This window comes from Coregonus lavaretus (genome assembly GCF_964263955.1).
Source record: "Coregonus lavaretus genome assembly, chromosome: 21".
NCBI classification, from domain to species: domain Eukaryota; kingdom Metazoa; phylum Chordata; class Actinopteri; order Salmoniformes; family Salmonidae; genus Coregonus; species Coregonus lavaretus.
This window is the reverse complement of record NC_140008.1, coordinates 10,939,191-10,963,644: the sequence shown is the minus strand read 5'-3', so window position 1 is coordinate 10,963,644 and position 24,454 is coordinate 10,939,191. Positions and strand designations below refer to the sequence as shown.

The 24,454-nt window shown below is 41.6% G+C and overlaps 1 protein-coding gene across 1 annotated transcript in view; it reads right to left on the bottom strand.

The window, feature by feature from the left end:
* Nucleotides 1-24,454, bottom strand: part of LOC311148532 (chemokine-like protein TAFA-5) — a gene marked incomplete at its 5' end in the record, with an annotated part of 106,079 nt that overhangs the window by 33,639 nt on the left and 47,986 nt on the right. The window contains one exon of the mRNA XM_084185514.1: nt 5,813-5,962. Within this exon, the coding sequence (XP_084041640.1) occupies nt 5,813-5,962 (150 nt within the window). The remainder of the gene's footprint in view (nt 1-5,812; nt 5,963-24,454) is intronic.

The following is a 24,454-nucleotide window of genomic DNA, read 5'->3' as shown; positions in this document are numbered from 1 at the left end:
AAAGAAGAGCCAGGCTGAGGTTTGCAAAAGACCATAATAATTGGACCGTAGAGGACTGGAGTAAGGTCATCTTCTCTGATGAGTCCAATTTTCAGCTTTGCCCAACACCTGGTCGTCTAATGGTTAGACTGAGACCTGGAGAGGCCTACAAGCCACAGTTTCTCACACCCACTGTGAAATTTGGTGGAGGATCGGTGATGATCTGGGGGTGCTTCAGCAAGGCTGGAATCGGGCAGATATGTCTTTGTGAAGGACGCATGAATCAAGCCATGTACAAGGTTGTCCTGGAAGAAAACGTGCTTCCTTTTGCTCTGACATTGTTCCCCAACTCTGAGGATTGGTTTTTCCAGCAGGACAATGCACCATGCCACACAGCCAGGTCAATCAAGGTGTGGATGGAGGACCACCAGATCAAGATCCTGTCATGGCCAGCCCAATCTCCAGACCTGAACCCCATTGAAAACTTCTGGAATGTGGCCTTTCTCTTGCATTTCAAAGATGATGAAAAAATATATATACAGTATATGAAAACGCATGTTTTTTTGTTTGTATTATCTTTTACCAGATCTAATGTGTTATATTCTCCTACATTAATTTGACATTTCCACAAACTTCAAAGTGTTTCCTTTCAAATGGTATCATGAATATGCATATCCTTGCTTCAGGTCCTGAGCTACAGGCAGTTCGATTTGGGTATGTCATTTTAGGCAAAAATTGAAAAAAAGGGTAATAAGAAATGACTCTCCCTACCACATTCCAATTCAGACATTGATTCTTCAATAAAGTACACTATTCCACTGTAGGCCTACTGACCTAATTACTGTAGACCTGTAAGAAATATAAAGGTTTACTATCGAGTTTTATCCTGTTGTTCTATTAATAAACAGTGGAAATGTTACCCTTCACTACCATGAACACGATAAAAAAAAATATATATATATATATATATATATATATATATATATATATATATATATATATATATATATATATATATATATATATATATAATTTGTGAAACTTTAAATAACAACATGATTTGATTAAAAATACATCACAATCCCAATTTATATAGTTTCAAATGTCAAATGTGTAGCCTACAGTTCAGGAATATTTCCTTTTCCACTCTTGATAAGAAATGGCCATATTTTAATAAGACAAGTAAAATCCTTAAAGGTACAGTCCAGTGAAAAACTACATTTTCCTGTGTTGTATATATATATAATTATATATTTCCACACTATGAGGTTTAGAATAATTCTGTGAAATTGTGAAAATTATGATAATGCCCTTTTAGTGTAAGTGCTGTTTGAAAAGACCACTTGAAATTTCAGCTTGTTTTGGTGGGATGGAGTTTTGGCCTGCCTGGCGACATCACCAAGCGGTATAAGTTAATAGAGCAATAACAAAGAGAGTTTCAAACATCTCTGCCAATAGCAGCTAGTTTTCAGGTTACACATCCCTGCCATTATGGGTGGTCCTCTGTAGCTCAGCTGGTAGAGCACGAAGCTTGTAACGCCAAGGTAGTGGGTTCGATCCCCGGGACCACCCATACACAAAAAAAAATGTATGCACGCATGACTGTAAGTCGCTTTGGATAAAAGCGTCTGCTAAATGGCATATTATATTATTATATTATATTATATATTAGGCTCATCCAATTAGTCCCCTCACTCAGACCACTCCCAGACAGTCCTAGCAAAATTTTCTTTGCTAAGAAGCTATTTTTGTTTCCTATCGACCATTTTAATTTAAAACATTCACAGTACGGTACTTTAATTGTTACCCAGAAATGATTTGATATTGAGTTAAAAATGTCTGCATTGGACCTTAATGCATTACATAAATTGGAAACGAAAATGTAATCCTAAACCATAATTCTTCCATTCATAAATGTGTAGGGTATGGCTACATTGCCATAGTAGATTTGCCGTGGTAAACAAAGAAATGTAATATTTTATTTAAATTGTACAGAATGGTTGCCAAAAAGATAAGTCGTCATTAGTCTGCTCAATTAGAAGGATTAAATTGTTCCGATGATAATACCCATCAGAGTGCGAAATATTCATAAAACATGTTGGCAGCAATCAGGATTAAGAGTAAACCCCGACATCCACTATAGGGAGAGGTAAATCGATGGCCTATAATGGATGCAATTGAGATCAGCTGTTCTGGTGATTGATGGTTTAACGCCAGATCAGATGGCGATAATCTGGTGGCCATGAATGGTTGTAATTGGCCTGCAATGATTGCAATTGGTTTGCACCTGTACATAATGTGGTCCACGTAATGCCCCCAACATTTGAGATTGTAATATTTAGACCTATTCATATGAAATGTTGTCTGGTTTGAATTGTACGTGTTTGGAGAAAAGTGACCAAAATAATTGAATGTGATATTAGGGGTTTCCTGTCATAATTTTCCTAAATCTGTGTCAGAAAAGGTGTTAAAAGAGGGCAAATAGTTTTTAAAACACTTTTTGAATAGGTGGCTCAGCTCTGTCTCAGAATCAAAGCTAATGTTCCTAAATTGTGTTATTGTTATGCTAATGTTCATGTCACATGTCAAGTTGTAGCCTTACAGGCAAATTAGACTTCTTTCCTCATATTTCTCTACCTGTCATGTCAACAATGCTCCTTTTTTTTTCTTTTTTTTTCTTTCTTGCCTTCCAAAAATATAATTCCCTCCTGAGTTAGAATTGTATGAGAGACTTTAGAGAAACTTTGCAGTCATATTTTGAACCTCTGTCATCTTTACAGCTGAACTTTTTGGTCAGTTGCAATTACTCTTCTCCCAAATGAAACTTTCAATGTCCATAATGTTCATAACAACATAACATGGATCAAAAGGGGATCACAATTACGTAGGTAGAACATAATATGATCACGGAAAGCAGTAAGCTCAGACTGCTCAGAATGGCTTGTATCCCATTTCAAATTATACTGAATTGGAACAGCAGTCACTGGAAAACACAGTTCTCCATTACCGTCAGTCTACATCTTTCCTTCAGCAACTGCTCTTGGACAGGTTGATGATTCTTGATGCTTTCAGTATGATCTGAGAGGAAGAGGCGAAGCGAGAGGGTCCACTCACGTCAAAATCGGTCCATGCGGGAATACAGTGATAAGCAGACTGATAAGCAGACCGCCTGCCTTCCCACCTTTGGGACAACGACTCCCATTGTTAGGGCGGAAAAATGAGCATCTCGTCATTATACAGTTTTGATGGTATGATGCTCTACATCACTAGCAGAAAAACGCCATTGAAACATGTTGAAAAGGAGGCAACTTTTTCAGTGGATGTTTTTTTGGCCTCTAGGCCTTTTGAAAGGCAGTAAAGAATATAATCTTGTAAGGTACCTCCTTTGTTCTCTCGAAGACACCGGCGATCAATTGAAAAGAGTCAACAGCAAAGCCACAGCACACAAATCTGCCCCTTTGGTGACCTTTTGTCCACATTGAAAGGTCTCAGGTGTAACTTATTTTATAATCACAATCGGAAAGAGTAATGGGTCTCCAGTTAAGATGAACTGTACCTTGCCCCGTAAGTCATTCTCCTGGTCTACTGGAGTGATATCATTAGATCCAGCGCAGACTTCAACAATGCCACTAATCTACCTGGTGGCAACAGTACCTCAACCCTGACAACAGCACCTTTTCATCTCTCACTCTCTCTTTAACTGAAATCAATACCAGGCACCCTGTCACTTCAGGGAGATGTTGAAAGGGGGCCGGATAGCAGGAAATGGCAGAGAAGCGAAGGCTATATAAACAACAATGGCTACCAACTCCTGCTTTTGTTGATTCTGTTGAAGTCTCTATTTCATATGAACTCACACGCTGAAGGAATGTTTCACACAATATTTCTTTGAGAGTAATTTGTGACGGCAAATGGCAGCTGTTCCTTGTGTGATTAGAAAAAGGGCTTGAGGGTCTTTGAAAGAGATCAAAGTCACAGGTGAAATCATTACATGGCAACATTTCCACAAAGGCAGAGGCAATCTAAACTCTGATTGTGCCTTTGTAAATATAATCCAACTCCTTCTGAGCCAAAGACAACACTGCATGGAGGATTACTGATTTTGTTGACTTTTGAGATATTTTTGCCCACATCCTTGCAGTTTGGCTGGAGCAGAGGGCTTAAGATGTGATGGATATATGGATGATCCTGTTAGAAATGTGACCTCTGTGGAACAAAGGAATGGGGATAGAGGACTAAATCATTTAGAGCACGTGGTACTGCTGCTTGGGGACCTTGAGGACTGAGGGGAAGATTCAAAATGATTGAAATCTCATTTGTTTTTTTCACTCTGATGGAGTAAACCCTGCTCTATGGTTCGTTCACCAATGTTTATTTCTGGAACAAACAACAAAAGAAAGTGAGTGGCCAAGCTAAGATGCGACCTGACATAAATACCAAGCCTGCAAAGATACGGCATGCTCTATGTAAGTAAAGGTCACTGAAGTTGTATGCCGACATATTTTTAAGAGCAACGACAACCACGAGACACCTCAGGTGTTAAACTTGTCATTAGGATGTTGTGTTATGCATTTCACTTAGGTAGAGCGGTATCATAGCAACAACAGCTGCAGGAAGAGTGTCAAAGGCAAGTTGTCAACACTAAATCTGGAAAAACAGGTCACAGCGACCAGCAGCATTCTCAAAATGACAAAACAAAGTTGAGGGTGCCTAAAATAGTCACTTTGGTGCTAGGCAACATTATAGAAAGGATACACATTTCTGTCACAACTAGTGCAAAATGCCAATTTCAGCCTTTATAAGTTGTAGGGGTGTAACGATCCATCTACTACATCGATGTATCGATTTATATTCCTATGATCCAACTACATCGATCTGTGCTCGGCGAGTTGGCCTTTTGGACAACATATATCAATCTAACATCGTTTTAAAATGTAATAAATCGATTGTATCGATACTAGGAAATAACCCATTGGATTTAAGCACGTCAGACTTTATATGGATGTTTTTTCTTAGCACTTTTAATGATAAAGGCTTTAAACATTACTCGATTCAGTCTGCCTATCCGTGACGTCATCGCCCCGCGCCAGCAGCAGCGCAAAAGCGCAAAGACAACAAAACATAGCATGGCGGACGACAGAGGAGAAGCCGACGAGCGAGAAATTATCAAGCCACTATTGCAGTCCTTACAAGAAAAAGGAATCTAGGAAACTTCACCTGCACTGTCCAGTATCCAGGTATTTATTTCAGTCACACTGGTTGAATTTTTGGCTAAAAGGTTACTGAATCGATTTCAAGTCACTGAATCGTTTCGGATCGTATCGTTCTAAATGAACCAATATCGCCCTTGAATCGTATCGACAACCACGAATCGTGATACAAATCGAATCGTTGTTAAAACGAATCGTTAAACCCCTAATAAGTTGAGGAGTTTTGATCCAGGAGGGCTTTTGTTAATCATCTTTGCACAAAGGGAGAGAAGGTATTGTAACTTGATAGAACGTCCAAAGTAATATAAGCTCAATGGAATCCCCACAGAGAGAGACAATTCTCTGTGCAGCCAGTAGCTGCTTTCCAATCCTCCCCAGACAGCAACCAGGTCAAGAACAGCAGGTGATGAAATGCAATGCAACATTCCATTCCCATACGAGATGCCTAAACCACCTCAACAGAGATAACGGAGTAATCCACAACATCAGAAATGGTCCTGGGGATACACAGGGGGTGGTGGCCCAAAGAGGCCCTCGAGGGGAGCTTTCTAAGCCCCTCTCAATCCCTCTGCTTGGGGGGCTCTCTCTGAAAGTGAAGGATGGAGGTGGCTCTTGGCTCTTACCGTCTACACAAGCCGGTCTGGCTCTTGTGGTGCCGGCAATCTGTCCCTTCTTGCAGGCACACCTCGCCGTCTGTCGTGCTATGGTCCGCCGCGGCTGACTGCTGTCCCGGTCCAGAGTGACAATCTCACACGTACCCGCTGCCAACTGACCTGAAGATAGGAAGAAGAAGAGGAAATGATGTCAGACAGATAACAAGGGGAAGTGAACGCTATTCCACATGGCAGAATGACCATTTAGAGGGACATACTGCACTTCCAGTGCTTAGACACATTGTGGTGAAAGGTCCCATTGAATGGATACATTTAGCAAAACTAGAACATTGATCAATCAATCATTCACCACCAATCATAACCAATCACAAAGGACCAGTGTCCTTCTCCATTACCATTCCCCTCACATCCTATAGGCTAACATCATCTCTGACACATTGGAGGCTGCTTAGTGGAGGACGGCTCATAATAATGCTGGAACGGAGTAAATGGAATGGCATCAAACCATGTGTTTGATCTCCTGAGTGGCGCAGTGGTCTAAGGCACTGCATCGCAGTGCTAACTGTGCCACTAGATTACTGCCAATACTGTTTTCTATGCTTGTTTTCGCTTAATACTTTGGGATACTGGTGCACTTGTAGTCAGAAAGTCCCTTTTTTCGTGTGGGCCTATGCCTACACAATGTTCTTCATAATGCAGTTCATATTTTGTGGAGCCCACATTGCACAATTTCCTTTCATAATGCATTTTATACAAGGCTATGACGAATTTTATGGTTCGAATCCAGGCTCTGTCGCAGCCGGCCGCGACCGGGAGACTCATGGGCGGCGCACAATTGGCCCAGTGTAGGGGAGGGAATGGCCGGCAGGGATGTAGCTCAGTTGATAGAGCATGGCGTTTGCAATGCCAGGGTTGTGGGTTCGATTCCCACGGGGTGCCAGTATAAAAAATAAAAAAATGTATTCACTAACTGTAAGTCGCTCTGGATAAGAGCGTCTGCTAAATGACTAAAATGTAAAAATGTAAATGTATTTGATACAATTCCACATATTCTGCTCCAGCCATTACCAGGAGCCTGTCCTTCCCAATTAAGGTGTCACCAACCTCCTGTGCTTTGACACCATCACACATGTGATAAAACGGTCTCTAGAGGTCTCCTTATCCACGTATACCTCCCAGTCATATTTCAGTGTTCATTTCCCTTCCTCAGTGAATGGATGAGGTGGGACAGTGGTTTGGTTGGACACCAGAGTTGTTGATGTATCTAAGTCCTGGGACCTTTTGACCTAGCTCCTGATTGGAGATTAACCTGTGTGATTGGACTAGCCCTGGGGTCTTCTCCATAGGGACTCAGTGGGCTCTCAGAGTCAGCGGTTGTAATTTGCAAGCAGCGTTGTGTGGTGATTTAATCTGGCCCCAAGTCACAGTGTAGAGGTTCTGGGGAGTTAATTAAGTTTACTGCAGGGACACATCCAGAGTAATGGTGGGCTGTCGGATAGTGATTCAGAGAGAAATGTTCCAGCCTCTCACAGGGTTCCCAGTTAAAACAGCGATGGGGAGAAGCACAACACATCTGCTCTCTGGTGTAACCGCAGCGGGTAGCCTAGTGGGTAAGAACGTTGCGTCAGTAACTGGAAGGTCACTGGTTTGAATCCCCAAGCTGACTAGGTGAGAAAACTGTCTATGTGTCCTTGAGCAAATCACTTAACCCTAATTGCACCTATAAGTTGCTCTGGATAAGAGCATCTGCTAAAAGACTAAAATGTTTGTGAGTAATATTAATGTCAGGATAAATACTAGGATATTAATACATTTGAATTAGACTTCCTGCCCTCCATCCAATTATTTCCATAGTAATGCAGGTCACACCCTTTGATAAGGCATGACAGTTCTGAAACATTACACTTGACTTATTCCACACCTGTTAGTGCCATATTCCTTATAGATCAGTTACTTTGTAGTTGTATTACATTTAGATTGAAATAACTGAATATGCAGATTCACTGGTATATGCAGATTCACTCCATCAGTACAGTAACTATAGCATTGAAGAAATCACTGTCATATGTTATACTGTATACACAACAGTGCACTGTCAATGCACAACCATTGGGCCACTTGAGCTATATCCATAGGCCCGGAGAAACAGTGAAGGTCACAATCCAATCCCACGTTCCTACATACTGTTAGACATGCCCCGTGACATAAGGAACAATCCGCCGTGCTCCACATGTACCTCATATTCCACCTGAAAGATAGATGGAGTCCCATCACTCATGACAAGCGAGGCATGAACGTTAACCCGATAGAATGGTCCATGCTATCCGGGATCCTTGGGATGTCCCTACCCCATTGAAGTTGAAATATAAAATGGTAAAGGTAAGGGTTAAGGTTAGGGTTGGGTAAAAGTTATGGTTAGGGTTAAGGTTAGGGTAGGGACGTCCCAAGGATCCCGGATAGCACTGACCCCGTTAGAATTGGCCCTACCTGTACAGTAGGTAGCTTTAAGGAGAGAAAGCGAAGGTCCAAGTCTGCCATAAATATACATTATGCTGCCATAAAATAGGCCTGTCACATTAATGATGGCTAGATGAAGATGTATGTGCAGAGGGGGTAAATAAACGCTCCATCAAAAGCTAAAAGATGGAGACGGATTAGCAGTCTCTACTGTATAACTACATCATCAATATGATTATTGACATCTCACTCAAGCGCTTTCTGGGTTTTTGTACATTCCCTGCCTTGCTCAGCTTCATTTGGATTGATTTGCTGACTGGAAATGAAACTCCAAAATGGACATGGCATCTTGTCTGTGAAAACGTTTTATTCTGCATAATGTTTCTCCTTTTCAAGCATGCCAAGAAACAACCTTCAGCAATAAAATCAAACATTTTTCCCAGCAGATTCTTTCCTTTAGTATCACAGTACACCTATCTAAAAAAAGGGGTTGGTTTGTCCTTCGCTGTTCAAGTTGAGGTAAAGCAAACATACTTTTGTAAGCTATCTCTTGTTAGGTCTGTGACATATTCTTTGTGAGGAAGAGTTGAGTAAAATACTGCTCCCATTTTAACTCTACCTTATTCATCTGCTAAATCATAGACAACAAAAGGCCATTATCTTCTTCACATTTATATGAATAGAAAACCTTCTGGATTAACTGGATTCAATATTGCTCAACATTCGCTATCACATCATGGTCACCTTAGATCTAATGAGTGCCTTACATTTATTTGTGAATGATCATATCACCATCTATCACATGCTTGCTTTCCAGAGGTAGAACATTCTCAAAAGAGGCTACTGAAAGTAAGATACGGCACACTGCGATTCAGCTACAGGGAAAAGTATGTCATTCTAATCATTCCATGCTTCAATCTGTTTTCCATTGTTGCTGTCTATTTTCTGTCCTGCGCCTGCTGAGCTTGAATGGATGTGAGAGTGCTCACCTCAACAAACATTGTTAAACACAAAGGACATTTATTTTATCATCGCGTACTGTAGGTCATAGCCAGTCACAAGTCCAATGTTAAATAATGCTTCATTCACTACTGCGTATGTCCACAATGGTGCATAATGTCAATAACAAGTTGTACATACTGTAATCATATGAATCCCAAAACCCAACAGATAAACTTCCTGTTGGTGTTCATCCAAAATACTTCCCCTGTCTTCGTTTGCCTCGTCAACCATTGGTCTGAGCTATCCGGAATCCTTGCGAGGTCCTTACCCATTGAAGTTGAAATGTAAAATGTAAGGGTTAAGGTTAGGTAAGGGTTATGGTTAAGGTTAGGGTAAAGGTAGGAGTTAAGGTTAGGGTAGGGACGTCCCAAGGATCCCGGATAGCACTGACCATCAACCATTCTGCTGAATCCAAGGCAGAGTTTAGTACTCGTCATAATTCAACCCATCATAATTCAGCCTACATTTACAACAGTGAATACATATTACACCTCTGTCAGAGCTGCCAAAGAAAACCTTTGTCTGGATGAGCCTTGTTGCAACTGTTCTCATCAGAAAACTGAAACTTTTAATATAATCTATTTCAGGCAGATGAGTTGCTTGAGCACTTCAGTGATTATTGGAAGATTTTCAAGAGGTGATTTGATTCTCTCTCCTCTCCCTTTCACCTCGTCCAAATAACTCTCAAAGTTATTTCAATGTTCACTCTCTTCCAATGTTACCTTCTTAATAACTTTGCAGCCTTTTGACATAAAACATTTCTAAACGCCCATGTCGTAAGTCTTGGTATGCTACCATTGTTCAGAAGTTGTGTAGGTGAGTGTGCAGCTAACCCATAAGGCCCAAGCTGTACCTTTTAATTACATATCAAGTACATTTTCCATTAGAACCAAGGTGGCTTGTTGTACTGCATGACCTTAGATATTTATCTTTTGTCACGGGAAAATCTGCTATTTTTCCACATTATGTGCAGTAATTATTTTTCTCTCGTTTGGCCTATTATGTTTCCATGTCAAGAAACAGCTAGAAACACCATTAAAGAGGGAAGATGAAGAACGATAAGTGAACCCTCATCTTTATGCAAAGTGCTGTGTTTTAATGGAATGTATTCAAAACCCCTACGAGATCCGCTTATACTCCACAGGGTCTAAATACTGAATATTTTCCCCCTCGTTACACACTTCCCCATCCCCCTCCATGAGAAACCAGAAATGTTGTTGGCTTTTTTCCACCACCTTATTTGGACCCTGGGGAACCCTGAGGGGTATACGATATACTGTACGTAGTTAGATGTACCCAGGCTTTTAAAAAATGTGCTAGCTTCAGTTAGTTTCACATTCCAGGACAGGCTTCATCCGTACCACAATGGTGGATATTGCTCGTCCGTCTGCCGCTAACTCTAACAGGCTTGTAACTGATCGTGCATGTTGCACGTGGCTAGTCGAACTCCGAACTCTTCATTGAGACAATGCTGAAACATCAATCAATGAGCGAGTCAGTGCCACATTAACATTTTAGCCAAAATCAACATGAAATTAAAGTTATCTTGTAAATTCAGCAGCCTGTGATGTGAAATAGGCTTTTAGAAGTGCCGTCTTTCTTTTACTACGTATAGTTAATGCCGTCTTTGACGTGCTTTAGTGTGCTTATCAATGAACACAGCACCTTTTTCCCCACTCCTATCGATAAAATATTTTTATAATGTCATTTAAACGTTTTACTGTACGTGAACTTTAAAATGCATCCTGTCACTACAAAATATGTATTGTGATATGTATTTTAATGTATTTTTGTTTTAAAAAATACATTTGATTAATAAAATATTTTAAATTGGTTGTCTCCTCAAATGAAGGGGATGATGACAGAATATTTGCGAGAGGGAGGGAATCTGATTTAACTGGTCCTCAACTCGTGGCTCAGACACTTCATTTAGGATAAATTGAGTTAACTCTGAGTTAGCCTGCTCCAGAGCAGGATAGTTCTGAAGCATTCGTTGCCATAGAAATTAATCTGGCTAACAGATGAGCCACTTTTGTGTGATACCGGTTATCCTGACTTGAACTCAAGAGTTGACCAAAGTTACCTCGGTAACTCCTCAAACCAGGTACGTAGTATACCCCTCTGGTCTCGCTGCAGAGAAACACTGCCGTTTGTCTGTGGTCCTTTGCTGCATATAGGCCATAATTGTTGGGGCCTGGTAGAAATTGGAGTAGGGAGAGTCCATGGGGCCATTCATAGGAGTTCATCAGCATGCGAGAGGGCACCCGCGGTCACTGCAGTGACTGAATGCAGACTTCCCAACGCGTAGGCTTTAATCTCTCCCCTCTCGCCTTCATCCATTCATTCAGCCTCAGACATGGTGCTGTGGATCAGCTGTATGGTAAATATTCTCACACACATCCTCTCTCTTTCCCTCTTTTTCTCTGATCCATTCCTCTGTAACTTTCCACACCTTGTCTTAGTACTATCTCCCCCTGTGTGACTTTCCCTGTCTTTTCTTTCCTCTCAGGGTTCGATTCCTTTTCCCTGATCTCAATCCCTGACTTCTTTCTACCCTCAGAAAATGCTTGATCAAAGGTGCTCCGACATAGGATAGCAAAAATAACTCTGGATAGGAAAATCACAGTGCAAAGCAGTAAGATACCAAAGCGCAGTACTGCATAATAATTTCATATGCAGAGCATTTCAACATCATTTGGTGAGCAAAACTCTGACCTTGAATAGGCACTTTAAGAAAATTGCTTAGGACGTCTTATTTCAAACATGTAAGATGTTCAACATGTATTATTTCTCTCATGGCATTGGTGAAAAGAGATGCTTACCCAATCCAAGCCCTTAATATGTCCCTATTGTACAGTTTATGTACTTAAGAAGCAAAATTATTCCTTATTAAATATGGCAAACACTCAGTTGTTGACTCTCTTCTACGGGAAACAAAAAGCTGGTTTTGTTCTTAAGTAGAAGTAGAAATCAAGGACCATGTTGTTTGGAAGGAAAAATGAGCCTCATCCATTTAGCTTATCAAACAGACACTAATCCACCCAAACGTCTTTTAGTGATAAGGCTGAGCCCTACTAAGTACCCCTAAATCGTGATGGGCGACAACGGCAGCATTGACAAGATAAACGTGTCTTGGGTGTGTGTACGTACCGAGTGACAGTGCAACTGCTTGCTACATCAACCACCACTCTCCACTTCAGTTAGTCCTTCGTTTTTATGGCTGTCAAACTGACAACTGTGTCATCCAGAAGAGGCTTTTGCCCCTGACAATGTCATGTTATTCAAAACCCCTCTTTTACAACAAAGACGAGTCAGTGTGAAAAGCCGTCTTACTGTTAAAGGACGAATGCTACCCATTCAAACATTATATTTCCTTGATAGGGAGCTAATTTATTTCTGATCTAATGTAAAGTGCTTACTGAAATAGTCAAGGACAATGATATGAAATGGAGGTACAGACAGAATCTACATGCTAATAATAGCCTCGTCTGACACACCAACAATCAGGGAGATGGAATGCAACAATCCAACATGGATGCTACAGGAACACATAAACAACAAGTTCATCAAGCTTAAAAACCAAACTGACCTCCCTGTTTTGGCTGATGGGATATAGAGAGGGCTGCTTAGAAGAGAACGTTTCCGTGGTGACCCCTTGGAGGCCTGGGTATACTGTGGAGGGAGTCTGCTGGTTGTCTGTCCCCTTGCCAGATCATTTTGGCACCCATCCGTGGCTTACCACAGCCAAAAGGCAGCACTGACATTGATACCCGTCCCACAGGAGTGGATTGAAAAAATTAACACAGTACAGTATCAGAAAATATGTCTGTTCCAAAGGATATGTGCCCACATATACACTTGTTCGTGTGCAAGTACATACACATCTAGGAGTTGAAGACAGCAAGGACACCAAGCTTGTATACATTCATGATGATTTAGGAGACTAAGTAGCTTGTCCTTTGAGATGAATCAAACAAAAAAATCAGGATTTGTTTATAAAATAAAATAAATCATCAAATTTGTTGCATGTCTCTGTAAAAAAGAGAGATGTGATTTACTTGGCAATGGAGAGTACTTCAGTTCTTTGCTACTAGGTTTCACTCCTAGTGAAAAAGCCAAAGATATGCAATGTTAATGTTCCTGTCCAAATGACATATTGTAATGCAGTGCACTGGCTCATGTTTGGTTGAGTAGATGTTTTAAAGAAGGAGATGTGGACATCTGCTGAGGCTCAGCATGAATCTTGTTCTGGAGGCAGCTCTGCAGAGTGGTCACTAGCTGGCACAGCCACAAAGTCATAAAATCTGATTTTAAACCTAACTGTAACCCTAACCATAAATTAAGACCAAAAATGAACATTGTTTTTATACATTTTTACAATATAGCCAATTTTGACTTTGCAGCTGGCCTATATACAGGGAAATCACTCAATTCTGCCTCCAAGACAAGACTCATGACAATAAATGTCACCCTGCTTGGTGGATAGACTACACTAAAGCTCCATTGCTACTACTAGGGTCTATAGCCAACACTGATCGCTATTCCAAGACACATTTAAAAAGAGATGTCAGCTTTCAAATCACATTTAGAGCAAAATGCACTATAGAAAAACACATTGTAGGATAAATTAGCAAGATGAGTCCACAGCAAAAGTGCCACAAAATAGGAGAGGGCAGTCTTCCTGGCTTTCACAATAATTCCTCCAATACGAACCCCAAAAGCATGTCGGAATCTGCAGTGCGTGTGTCTGTCTAGCCATAACATTAACTAACCTTGTAATTGCGTTTGACAGCCTGTATAAAGATATGACTCTGAGCCACTCCAATCACTGGGCCACTCCAATCACTGGGCCACATTGTGATTCCCCAGCCTCAGGGCTATATGGGAGCTAATATATCTCATCACTGGTATTCTCGCTGCTCAGGCAGCCAGTGAAAGAGAGTCTGATAATGGTTATCACCCCCCCCCACCCCCCCCACCCCCTCACTGCTCACATGGAGATAACAGAGCTACTTCAGAAGTGTGAAGGCTTCTTTCCATGAAGAAAGGGGCTAACGTGTGACATTGAGGTCAAACATTATTTTGCATTCGAGTGGAATGTAGCTTCTGTGCACGGTTAAAGGTAAACATGAAAGATGTGTCATCAAACTATGGAAACGCTCCATCTACCTAGATGGTTTCAATAAAGTACTAACATTGACAGACAAAGGTCTTTACTTTTGACATAAACATACTGTGATCCTTGTAAAGCTTTTGAAAATGTATTGTGACCCACCAGGTCAACCAGACCTTTGTCCCTACTAACAAGAACATGTCTTAAGCTACCATCCAAAAGGAATTTGCCTCAACAGACCATTTGGGAAACACTATTGTAAATACCAAGCTCTCTACCCCATTCTGAATGCCACAAACAGAGCTTTTTACTTATTGGATCACATGTTGAAGAAAATGCCTGGTTCAGCACCAGTTGAAGCCCAAGAGAAAGGTAGTTATTTGCAGTCATTCATTCTGACAACATGTAGATGATGTATGACGCGTCGGTCGAAGGGCCAAAAAGGAAACTTAGTAATGGGTATCCCATGGTAACCACAGAGAATGGCAGTAGCGTTCCTTCTATCTGCCGATCTCTCCCCTGCTCTATCTGCTCACCACCTCCAGTTCATTGCTGTCTTTCACACCTCCATATCTAGCATGTTGCACAGAAATAGAGCCAACAGACAATAGCTAGGTTTCAATCCAATTGGTGACAGATTTTAATGTGAATATTCTAAAACCGCATAAAAGCAATATGCACATTTTCCCGCCAGAGATGTGTTTCCATCAAATTGAATTGGGTTAGGATAAAAGGGTTAGGATGTGCGTGGTGACATAGTGCACATAAAAATAACTTAATTGTATTATTTGTATTTGTCAAACAGCAGCCAAGCATCGATCATCATGTCAGCAGAATTAGACCCTTGATATTTATTGGAAAGGAGCATCAAGCTCTTCACCGTGCACTTTCACCACCCTGTGAAGTTCATCATAACTTATTTCATCTGTAGCGTAATAAACTGCATGCTTTCCCGAGTCGTAGAGGGAGGACCACACACCATGGTTATTATATATCAATATTGTCATCATTTGTCAACATTTGGTTTACCGACAATTTTTCTGTTTCCATCAGGCCTGTCATTAAAAACTTTTTTACGACATGTACCATACTAGCATAAAAAGGTTGGATGGAAACTGACTAGGAAAAAAAGAGGCGCTCAATGGGGTGCTGATAAAGAGATACATAGAGGAATCTAGTGCCCCGAAGTCTGTTTTAGAATGGGCGGCGCCATTGAGGACTTTCACCAAATTCAAAAAGCCTACATTCACACAATAACTTTAAGTTGAGACGTTAAGTGTCATTTTGACTGGTCAAGTTCTTCATCACTTGATCGTTTCATAATTTCCACTGGTCACTTTCCATCACAAGGCTGGCCTTTCTACTACAGGGCATTCAGAGAGAGTTCTTAGAGGACTGGAAATCAAGAAAGGCTGCAAGGCCCTGCATTGTGTGGCCCCGTGTAGCTCAGTTGGTAGACCGTGGCGCTTGCAACGCCAGGGTTGTGGGTTCATTTCCCACAGGGGGCCAGTATGAAAAAATTAATGCACTCACTAACTGTAAGTCGCGCTGGATAAGAGCGTCTGCTAAATGACTAAAATGTAATTGAACTTGGAATTAATACAAAAACGTTTGTGTGTATATTTACTGACTGACCATTATGACTTTGAAGTCAGTAACTTCTACTGTTTTTATTTCAATGTATTCCCAGTTTGGCAAGGGCACATTCACTTCATTCCAAATAGTTTTTGTTGGGAATACCAATTATTATTGTGCAATGTACAGTCAGTAATCTGCTCTCTGTTAGAATATGCAAAGATGGCATTTCTGTATATGGTGTGAACATCATTATAAAAGTCAGCCACTGTTGAGATTATTCAGCAAAAATGTAATGTTTATCACATTTTACCCTAAACCATTTTGTGGGTAACATAAAATGTAGACAAATGGTCCATGGAGTGTTACCGCTTTACAATCAATACAGTGCAATGTATGCTGTACATATACACCTGCATGTTACCCCACCTTAACAAACACAATGTTTCCTAATTAATGTTGTGGTTGCTTAGAAAGACCGATGGATGGATGGATAGATGGATGAAGGGATGGAAGAAGGGATGGATGGAAGTTGGATGGATGATTTTATTTTATTCATAGCTGACGCTATGACAACAGCTAGTCTTCTTGAGGTCTGACATTACGAAAAAGACAAAAATACTTTACAATTTACATACATTTAAAACCATTAACATGTAGACATTACAGACATGGGTGGATGGAGGAAGAGACAGATGGAAGATGGATGGATGGAAGATAGATGGATGAATGGATGGAAGATGGATGGATGGATGGATGGATGGATGGATGGATGGATGGATGGATGGATGGATGGATGGATGCATGGAAGATGGATTATTGGATGGATGGATGGATGGATGGATGGATGGATGGATGGATGGATGGATGGATGGATGGATGGATGGATGGGATGGATGGATGGATGGATGGATGGATGGAAGATGAGTGGATGGATAGATGGATGGATGGATGGATGGAAGATGGATGGATGAATGAATGGATGGAAGATGGATGGATGAATGGAAGATGGATGGATGGAAGATGGATGAATGCATGGAAGATGGATGGATGGATGGATGATGGAAGATGACTGGATAGATGGATGGAAGATGGATTAATGGATGGATGAATGGATGGAGGATGGATGGATGGATGGATGAACGGATGGAAGATGGATGGATGGAAGATGGATGAATGGATGGAAGATGGATGGATGGATGAATGCATGGAAGATGGATGGATTATTGATGGATGGATGGATGGATGGATGGATGGATGGATGGATGGATGGATGGATGGATGGATGGATGGATGGATGGATTGATGGATGGATGGATAGATGAATGGATGGATGGAAGATGGATGGATGGATGGAAGATGGATGGATGGATGGAAGGAAGGAAGATGTATAGATGGATGGAAGATGGATGGATAGATGGAAGATGGATGGATGGATGGATGGATGAATGGATGGATGGATGAATGAATGGAAGGAAGATGGATGGATGGATGGATGATTAAAATACATTGTAAATAAAAGTTGGGTAGATAGATGATAGGCAGGATAGATACAGTACATGAATATACAGATATGAAATTCAGAGCCATTTGTCAAGAGCACTTCCTTGTTTAATCTGTGTTTCAGTTTGACATTTACTAGCAGAGAAAGCCTTTGGTGAGTTATTCTTGAACATATCATCTAGCATTGTGCATATACTACTTTATAGAGAGCTTTTTAACTGGAAGAAGACAAGTAAAGTTAATGTACAGATTCACAAAGAGAAAGATAGAGACAAAAGAAAGATCTGTTTTAAGCATGAAATTCAAACATTGTTAACCAGGCACACTTTCCTTACTTTGAGACCAAACGTGTCTTCCATTTCTCCTATTTCAGGTAGAGCAACTCGAGTCCTCAGGGGCCGGTCACACTTTTTCCCCATCCCACAGCTGATTAAACTAATTGCATTTTAAACTGAAGATCATGACTAGTGATCAACTGGTGAAAGGCAAAAGCAATGAGAGCAAATTAACACCATGTGATGCTCTTCATTGTGGAATAAACATCTCAGGCATAACCAGGCCCACTCATGATCACAAATAATGAAATTATAGCAGGAAATGAGAGAGAGCTTTCTGTGGGGATATTGCTTTTTCACTTGCTACATAGCCTGAATCATAATATTTTCCAATTGCATTCAGTTGGGATAGAATTGCAACTGGCATGCAATTTATTCAAGGATGAGGGAATAAGGGAAAGTGACATTCATTGATATGGGATATTCATTAAACGCCATCTTTTTTTTTAATTTCCTCCAAATTGAAAATAGGAATAACAATCACGCAGTGCATTACATGGCCATGCCACAAATGAAGGTTCCTTTGTTTGGCCTTCAAGTCAAGACAGGGAAATAATGATTAGGTTGAAATTGCTTTTGACATCATGCAGCGTCGGTTGCTGTTCTTCTAATAATGGTTAGTATCTCTATTACCATGGCGTGTAAACAAACCCAGACCCTATCATCTTGTGTCATGATGCTTCTTGCACCCAATGTCAGAGATGTTTTTTTCTTTTCTGAACACAAGGCAAGTCAGCCATTTTGGGGGTGTAACTGCAAATGCCGACCGTATTATCTCCCAAGATAATTTTCTTAGGTTATAGTCACGGCCGTGTATATCCCCCCTCAAGCCGATACCACGATGGCCCTCAAAGAACTTCACTGGACTTTATGCAAACTGGAATCCACATATCCTGAGGCTGCATTTATTGTAGCTGGGGATTTTAACAAAGCAAATTTGAGGAAAAGGCTACTGAAGTTCTATCAACACCGACTGTAGTACTCACACTGCTAAAACACTCGACCACTGCTACTCCAACTACCGGGATACATACAAGCCCCTCCCCCGCCCTCCTTTCGGCAAATCTGACCACGACTCCATTTTGCTCCTCCCTTCCTATAGGCAGAAACTCAAACATTAAGTACCCGTGCTAAGGACTATTCAACGCTGGTCTGACCAATCGGAATCCACGCTTCAAGATTGTTTTGATCACGCGGACTGGGATATGTTCCGGGTAGCTTCAGAGAATAATATTGACGTATATACTGATACAGTGACTGAGTTTATCAGGAAGTGTATAGGAGATGCTGTACCCACTATGACTATTAAAACCTACCCTAACCAGAAACCGTGGATAGATGGCAGCATTCGTGCAAAACTGAAAGCGCGAACCACCACATTTAACCATTGCAAAGTGACTGGGAATATGGCAAAATACAAACAGTGTAGTTATTCCCTCCGCAAGGCAATCAAACAGGCAAAAAGTCAGTATAGGGACAAAGTGGAGTCGCAATTCAACGGCTCAGACACAAGACGTACAGTGGGGAAAAAAAGTATTTAGTCAGCCACCAATTGTGCAAGTTCTCCCACTTAAAAAGATGAGAGAGGCCTGTAATTTTCATCATAGGTACACGTCAACTATGACAGACAAAATGAGAAAAAAAATTCCAGAAAATCACATTGTAGGATTTTTTATGAATTTATTTGCAAATTATGGTGGAAAATAAGTATTTGGTCAATAACAAAAGTTTCTCAATACTTTGTTATATACCCTTTGTTGGCAATGACACAGGTCAAACGTTTTCTGTAAGTCTTCACAAGGTTTTCACACACTGTTGCTGGTATTTTGGCCCATTCCTCCATGCAGATCTCCTCTAGAGCAATGATGTTTTGGAGCTGTCGCTGGGCAACACAGACTTTCAACTCCCTCCAAAGATTTTCTATGGGGTTGAGATCTGGAGACTGGCTAGGCCACTCCAGGACCTTGAAATGCTTCTTACGAAGCCACTCCTTCGTTGCCCGAGCGCTGTGTTTGGGATCATTGTCATGCTGAAAGACCCAGCCACGTTTCATCTTCAATGCCCTTGCTGATGGAAGGAGGTTTTCACTCAAAATCTCACGATACATGGCCCCATTCATTCTTTCCTTTACACGGATCAGTCGTCCTGGTCCCTTTGCAGAAAAACAGCCCCAAAGCATGATGTTTCCACCCCCATGCTTCACAGTAGGTATGGTGTTCTTTGGATGCAACTCAGCATTCTTTGTCCTCCAATCACGACGAGTTGAGTTTTTACCAAAAAGTTATATTTTGGTTTCATCTGACCATATGACATTCTCCCAATCCTCTTCTGGATCATCCAAATGCACTCTATCAAACTTCAGACGGGCCTGGACATGTACTGGCTTAAGCAGGGGGACACGTCTGGCACTGCAGGATTTGAGTCCCTGGCGGCGTAGTGTGTTACTGATGGTAGGCTTTGTTACTTTGGTCCCAGCTCTCTGCAGGTCATTCACTAGGTCCCCCCGTGTGGTTCTGGGATTTTTGCTCACCGTTCTTGTGATCATTTTGACCCCATGGGGTGAGATCTTACGTGGAGCCCCAGATCGAGGGAGATTATCAGTGGTCTTGTATGTCTTCCATTTCCTAATAATTGCTCCCACAGTTGATTTCTTCAAACCAAGTTGCTTACCTATTGCAGATTCAGTCTTCCCAGCCTGGTGCAGGTCTACAATTTTGTTTCTGGTGTCCTTTGACAGCTCTTTGGTCTTGGCCATAGTGGAGTTTGGAGTGTGACTGTTTGAGGTTGTGGACAGGTGTCTTTTATACTGATATCAAGTTCAAACAGGTGCCATTAATACAGGTAACGAGTGGAGGACAGAGGAGCCTCTTAACGAAGAAGTTACAGGTCTGTGAGAGCCAGAAATCTTGCTTGTTTGTAGGTGACCAAATACTTATTTTCCACCATAATTTGCAAATAAATTCATAAAAAATCCTACAATGTGATTTTTTTGATTTTTTTTCCTCAATTTGTCTGTCATAGTTGACGTATACCTATGATGAAAATTACAGGCCTCTCTCATCTTTTTAAGTGGGAGAACTTGCACAGTTGGTGGCTGACTAAATACTTTTTTCCCCCACTGTATGTGGCAGGGTCTACAGACAATCACAGACTACAAAAGAAAAACCAGCCACGTCGCGGACACCGACGTCTTGCTTCTGGACAAGCTAAAGACGTTCTTCGCCCGCTTTGAGGATAATACAGTGCCACCGACGCGGCCCGCTATCAAGGACTGTGGGCTCTCCTTCTCCGTGGCCGACGTGAGTAAGACATTTATGCGTGTTAACCCTCGCAAGGCTGCCGGCCCAGATGGCATCCCTCGTCCTCAGAGCATGCGTAGACCAGCTGGCTAGTGTGTTTACGGACATATTCAATCTCTCCCTATCCCAGTCTGCTGTCCCCACATGCTTCAAGATGACCACCATTGTCCCTGTACCCAAGAAAGCAAAGGTAACTGAACTAAATGACTATCGCACCGTAGCACTTACTTCTGTCATCATGAAGTGCTTGAGAGACTAGTCAAGGATCATATCACCTCCACATTACCTGCCACCCTAGACCCACTTAAATTTGCTTACCGCCCCAATAGATCCACAGACGATGTAATCGCCATCACACTGCACACTGCCCTATCCCATCTGTACAAGAGGAATACCTATGTAAGAATGCTGTTCATTGACTATAGCTCAGCATTCAAAACCATAGTACCCTCCAAGCTCATCATTAAGCTCGAGGCCCTGGGTCTGAACCCCGCCCTGTGCAACTGGGTCCTGGACTTCCTGACAGGCCGCCCCCAGGTGGTGAAGGTAACCCTAATTGCTCCTGTAAGTCGCTCTGGATAAGAGCGTCTGCTAAATGACTTAAATGTAAATGTAAATGTAAACAACACCTACACTTCACTGATTCTCAACAATGGGGCCCCACAAGGGTGCGTGCTCAGCCACCTTCTGTACTCCCTGTTCACCCATGACTGCGTGGTCAAGCACTCCTCCAACTCAATCATCAAAGTTTGCAGGCAACACAACAGTAGTAGGCTTGATTACCAACAATGACGAGACAGCCTACAGGGAGGAGGTGAGGGCTCTGGGAGTTTGGTGCCAGGAAAATAACCTCTCACTCAACGTCAACAAAACAAAGGAGATGATTGTGGACTTCAGGAAACAGCAGAGGGAGCATCCCCCTATCCACATCAACGGGACCGCAGTGGAGAACGTGGAAAGCTTCAAGTTCCTCGGCGTACACATTACTGACAAACGGAAATGGTCCACCCACACAGACAGTGTTGTGAAGAAGGCGCAACAGCGCCTCTTCAACCTCAGGAGGCTGATTAAATTTGGCTTGGCACCTAAAACCCTCAGAAACATTTACAGATGCACAATTGAGAGCATCCTGTTGGTACCGCCTGGTACGGCAACTGCACCGCCCACAACCGCAGGGCTCTCCAGAGGGTGGTGCGGTCTCCCCAACGCATCACCGTCGGCAAAATACCAGCCCTCCAGGACACCTACAGCACCCGATGTCACAGGAAGGCCAAAAAGATAATCAAGGACTACAACCCCCCGAGCCACTGCCTGTTCACCTCGCTATCATCCAGAAGGCGAGGTCAGTACAGGTGCATCAAAGCTGGGACAGAGAGACTGAAAAACAGCATCTATCTCAAGGCCATCAGACTGTTAAATAGCCTTCACTAGCACATTAGAGGCTGCTGCATATATACATAGATTAGAAATCACTGGCCACTTTAATAAATGGAACACTAGTCACTTTGTATATACTGTACTCTATACTATTCTACTGTATCTTAGTCTATGCCGCTCTGACATTGCTCGTCTATATACACTACCGGTCAAAAGATTTAGAACACCTACTCATTCAATATTTTTCTTAATTTTTCTTAATTTTTTACATTGTAAAATAATAGTGAAAACTTCAAAACTATGAAATAACACATATGGAATCATGTAGTAAACAAAAAAGTGTTAAACAAATCAAAATTGATTTTATACTTGAGATTCTTCAAAGTAGCCACCCTTTGCCTTGATGACAGCTTTGCACACTCATAGCATTCTCTCAACCAGCTTCACCTAGAATGCATTTCCAACAGTCTTGACGGAGTTCCCACATATGCTGAGCACTTGTTGGCTGCTTTTCATTTACTCTGCGGTCGACTTGTCCCAAACCATCTCAATTTTGTTGAGGTAGGGGGATTGTGGAGGCCAGGTCATCTGATGCATCACTCTCCTTCTTGGTCAAATAGCCCTTACACAGCCTGGAGGTGTGTTGGGTCATTGTCCTGTTGAAAAACAAATGATAGTCCCACTAAGCCCAAACCAGATGGGATGGCGTATCGCTGCAGAATGCTGTGGTAGCCATGCTGGTTAAGTGTGCCTTGAATTCTAAATAAATCACAGACAGTGTCACCAGCAACGCACCCCCACACCATACAACCTCCTCCTCCATGCTTTACGGTGGGAACTACACATGCGGAGATCATCTGTTCACCCACACTGCGTCTCACAAAGACATGGCGGTTGGAACCAAAAATCGGCAATTTGGACTCCAGACCAAAGGACAGATTTCCACCGTTCTAATGTCCATTGCTCGTGCTTCTTGGCCCAAGCAAGTCTCTTCTTCTTATTGGTGTCCTTTAGTAGTGGTTTATTTGCAGCAATTCGGCCATGAAGCCCTGATTCACACAGTCTGAACAGTTGATGTTGAGATATGTCTGTTACTTGAACTCTGTGAAGCATTTATTTAGGCTGCAATTTCTGAGGCTGGTAACTCTAATGAACTTATCCTCTGCAGCAGAGGTCTTCCTTTCCTGTGGCGGTCCTCATGAGGTCCCCAGTTTCATCATAGCGCTTGATGGTTTTTGCGACTGCACTTGAAGAAACTTTCAAAGTTCTTGAAATGTTCCGTATTGACTGACCTTCACGTCTTAAAGTAATGATGGACTGTCGTTTCTCTTTGCTTATTTGAGCTGTTCTTGCCATAATATGGACTTGGTATTTTACCAAATAGGGCTATCTTCTGTATACCAACCTTACCTTGTCACAACACAACTGATTGGCTCAAACGCATTAAGAAGGAAAGAAATTCCACAAATTATATTTTAACAAGGCACACCTGTTAATTGAAATGCATTCCAGGTGACTACCTCATGAAGCTGGTTGAGAGAATGCCAAGAGTGTGCAAAGCTGTCATCAAGGCAAAGGGTGGCTATTTGAAGAATCTCAAATATAACATCTATTTTGATTTGTTTAACACTTTTTTGGTTACTACATGATTCCATATGTGTTATTTCATAGTTTTGATGTCTTCACTATTATTCTACAATGTAGAAAATAGTAAAAATAAAGAAAAACCCTTGAATGAGTAGGTGTTCTAAAACTTTTGACCGGTACTGCATATATTTATATATTAATAATTATTTTTTATTTTGGTGGGTAGATCAGCTATTTATATATACTTAATTCAATTGCTTTACTTAGATTTGTGTGTATTGGGTATATCTTGTGAAATTGTTAGATATTACTTGTTAGATATACTGCACTGTCGGAGCTAAAAACACAAGCATTTCGCTACAATCGCAATAACATCTGCTAAACACGTGTATTTGACCAATAC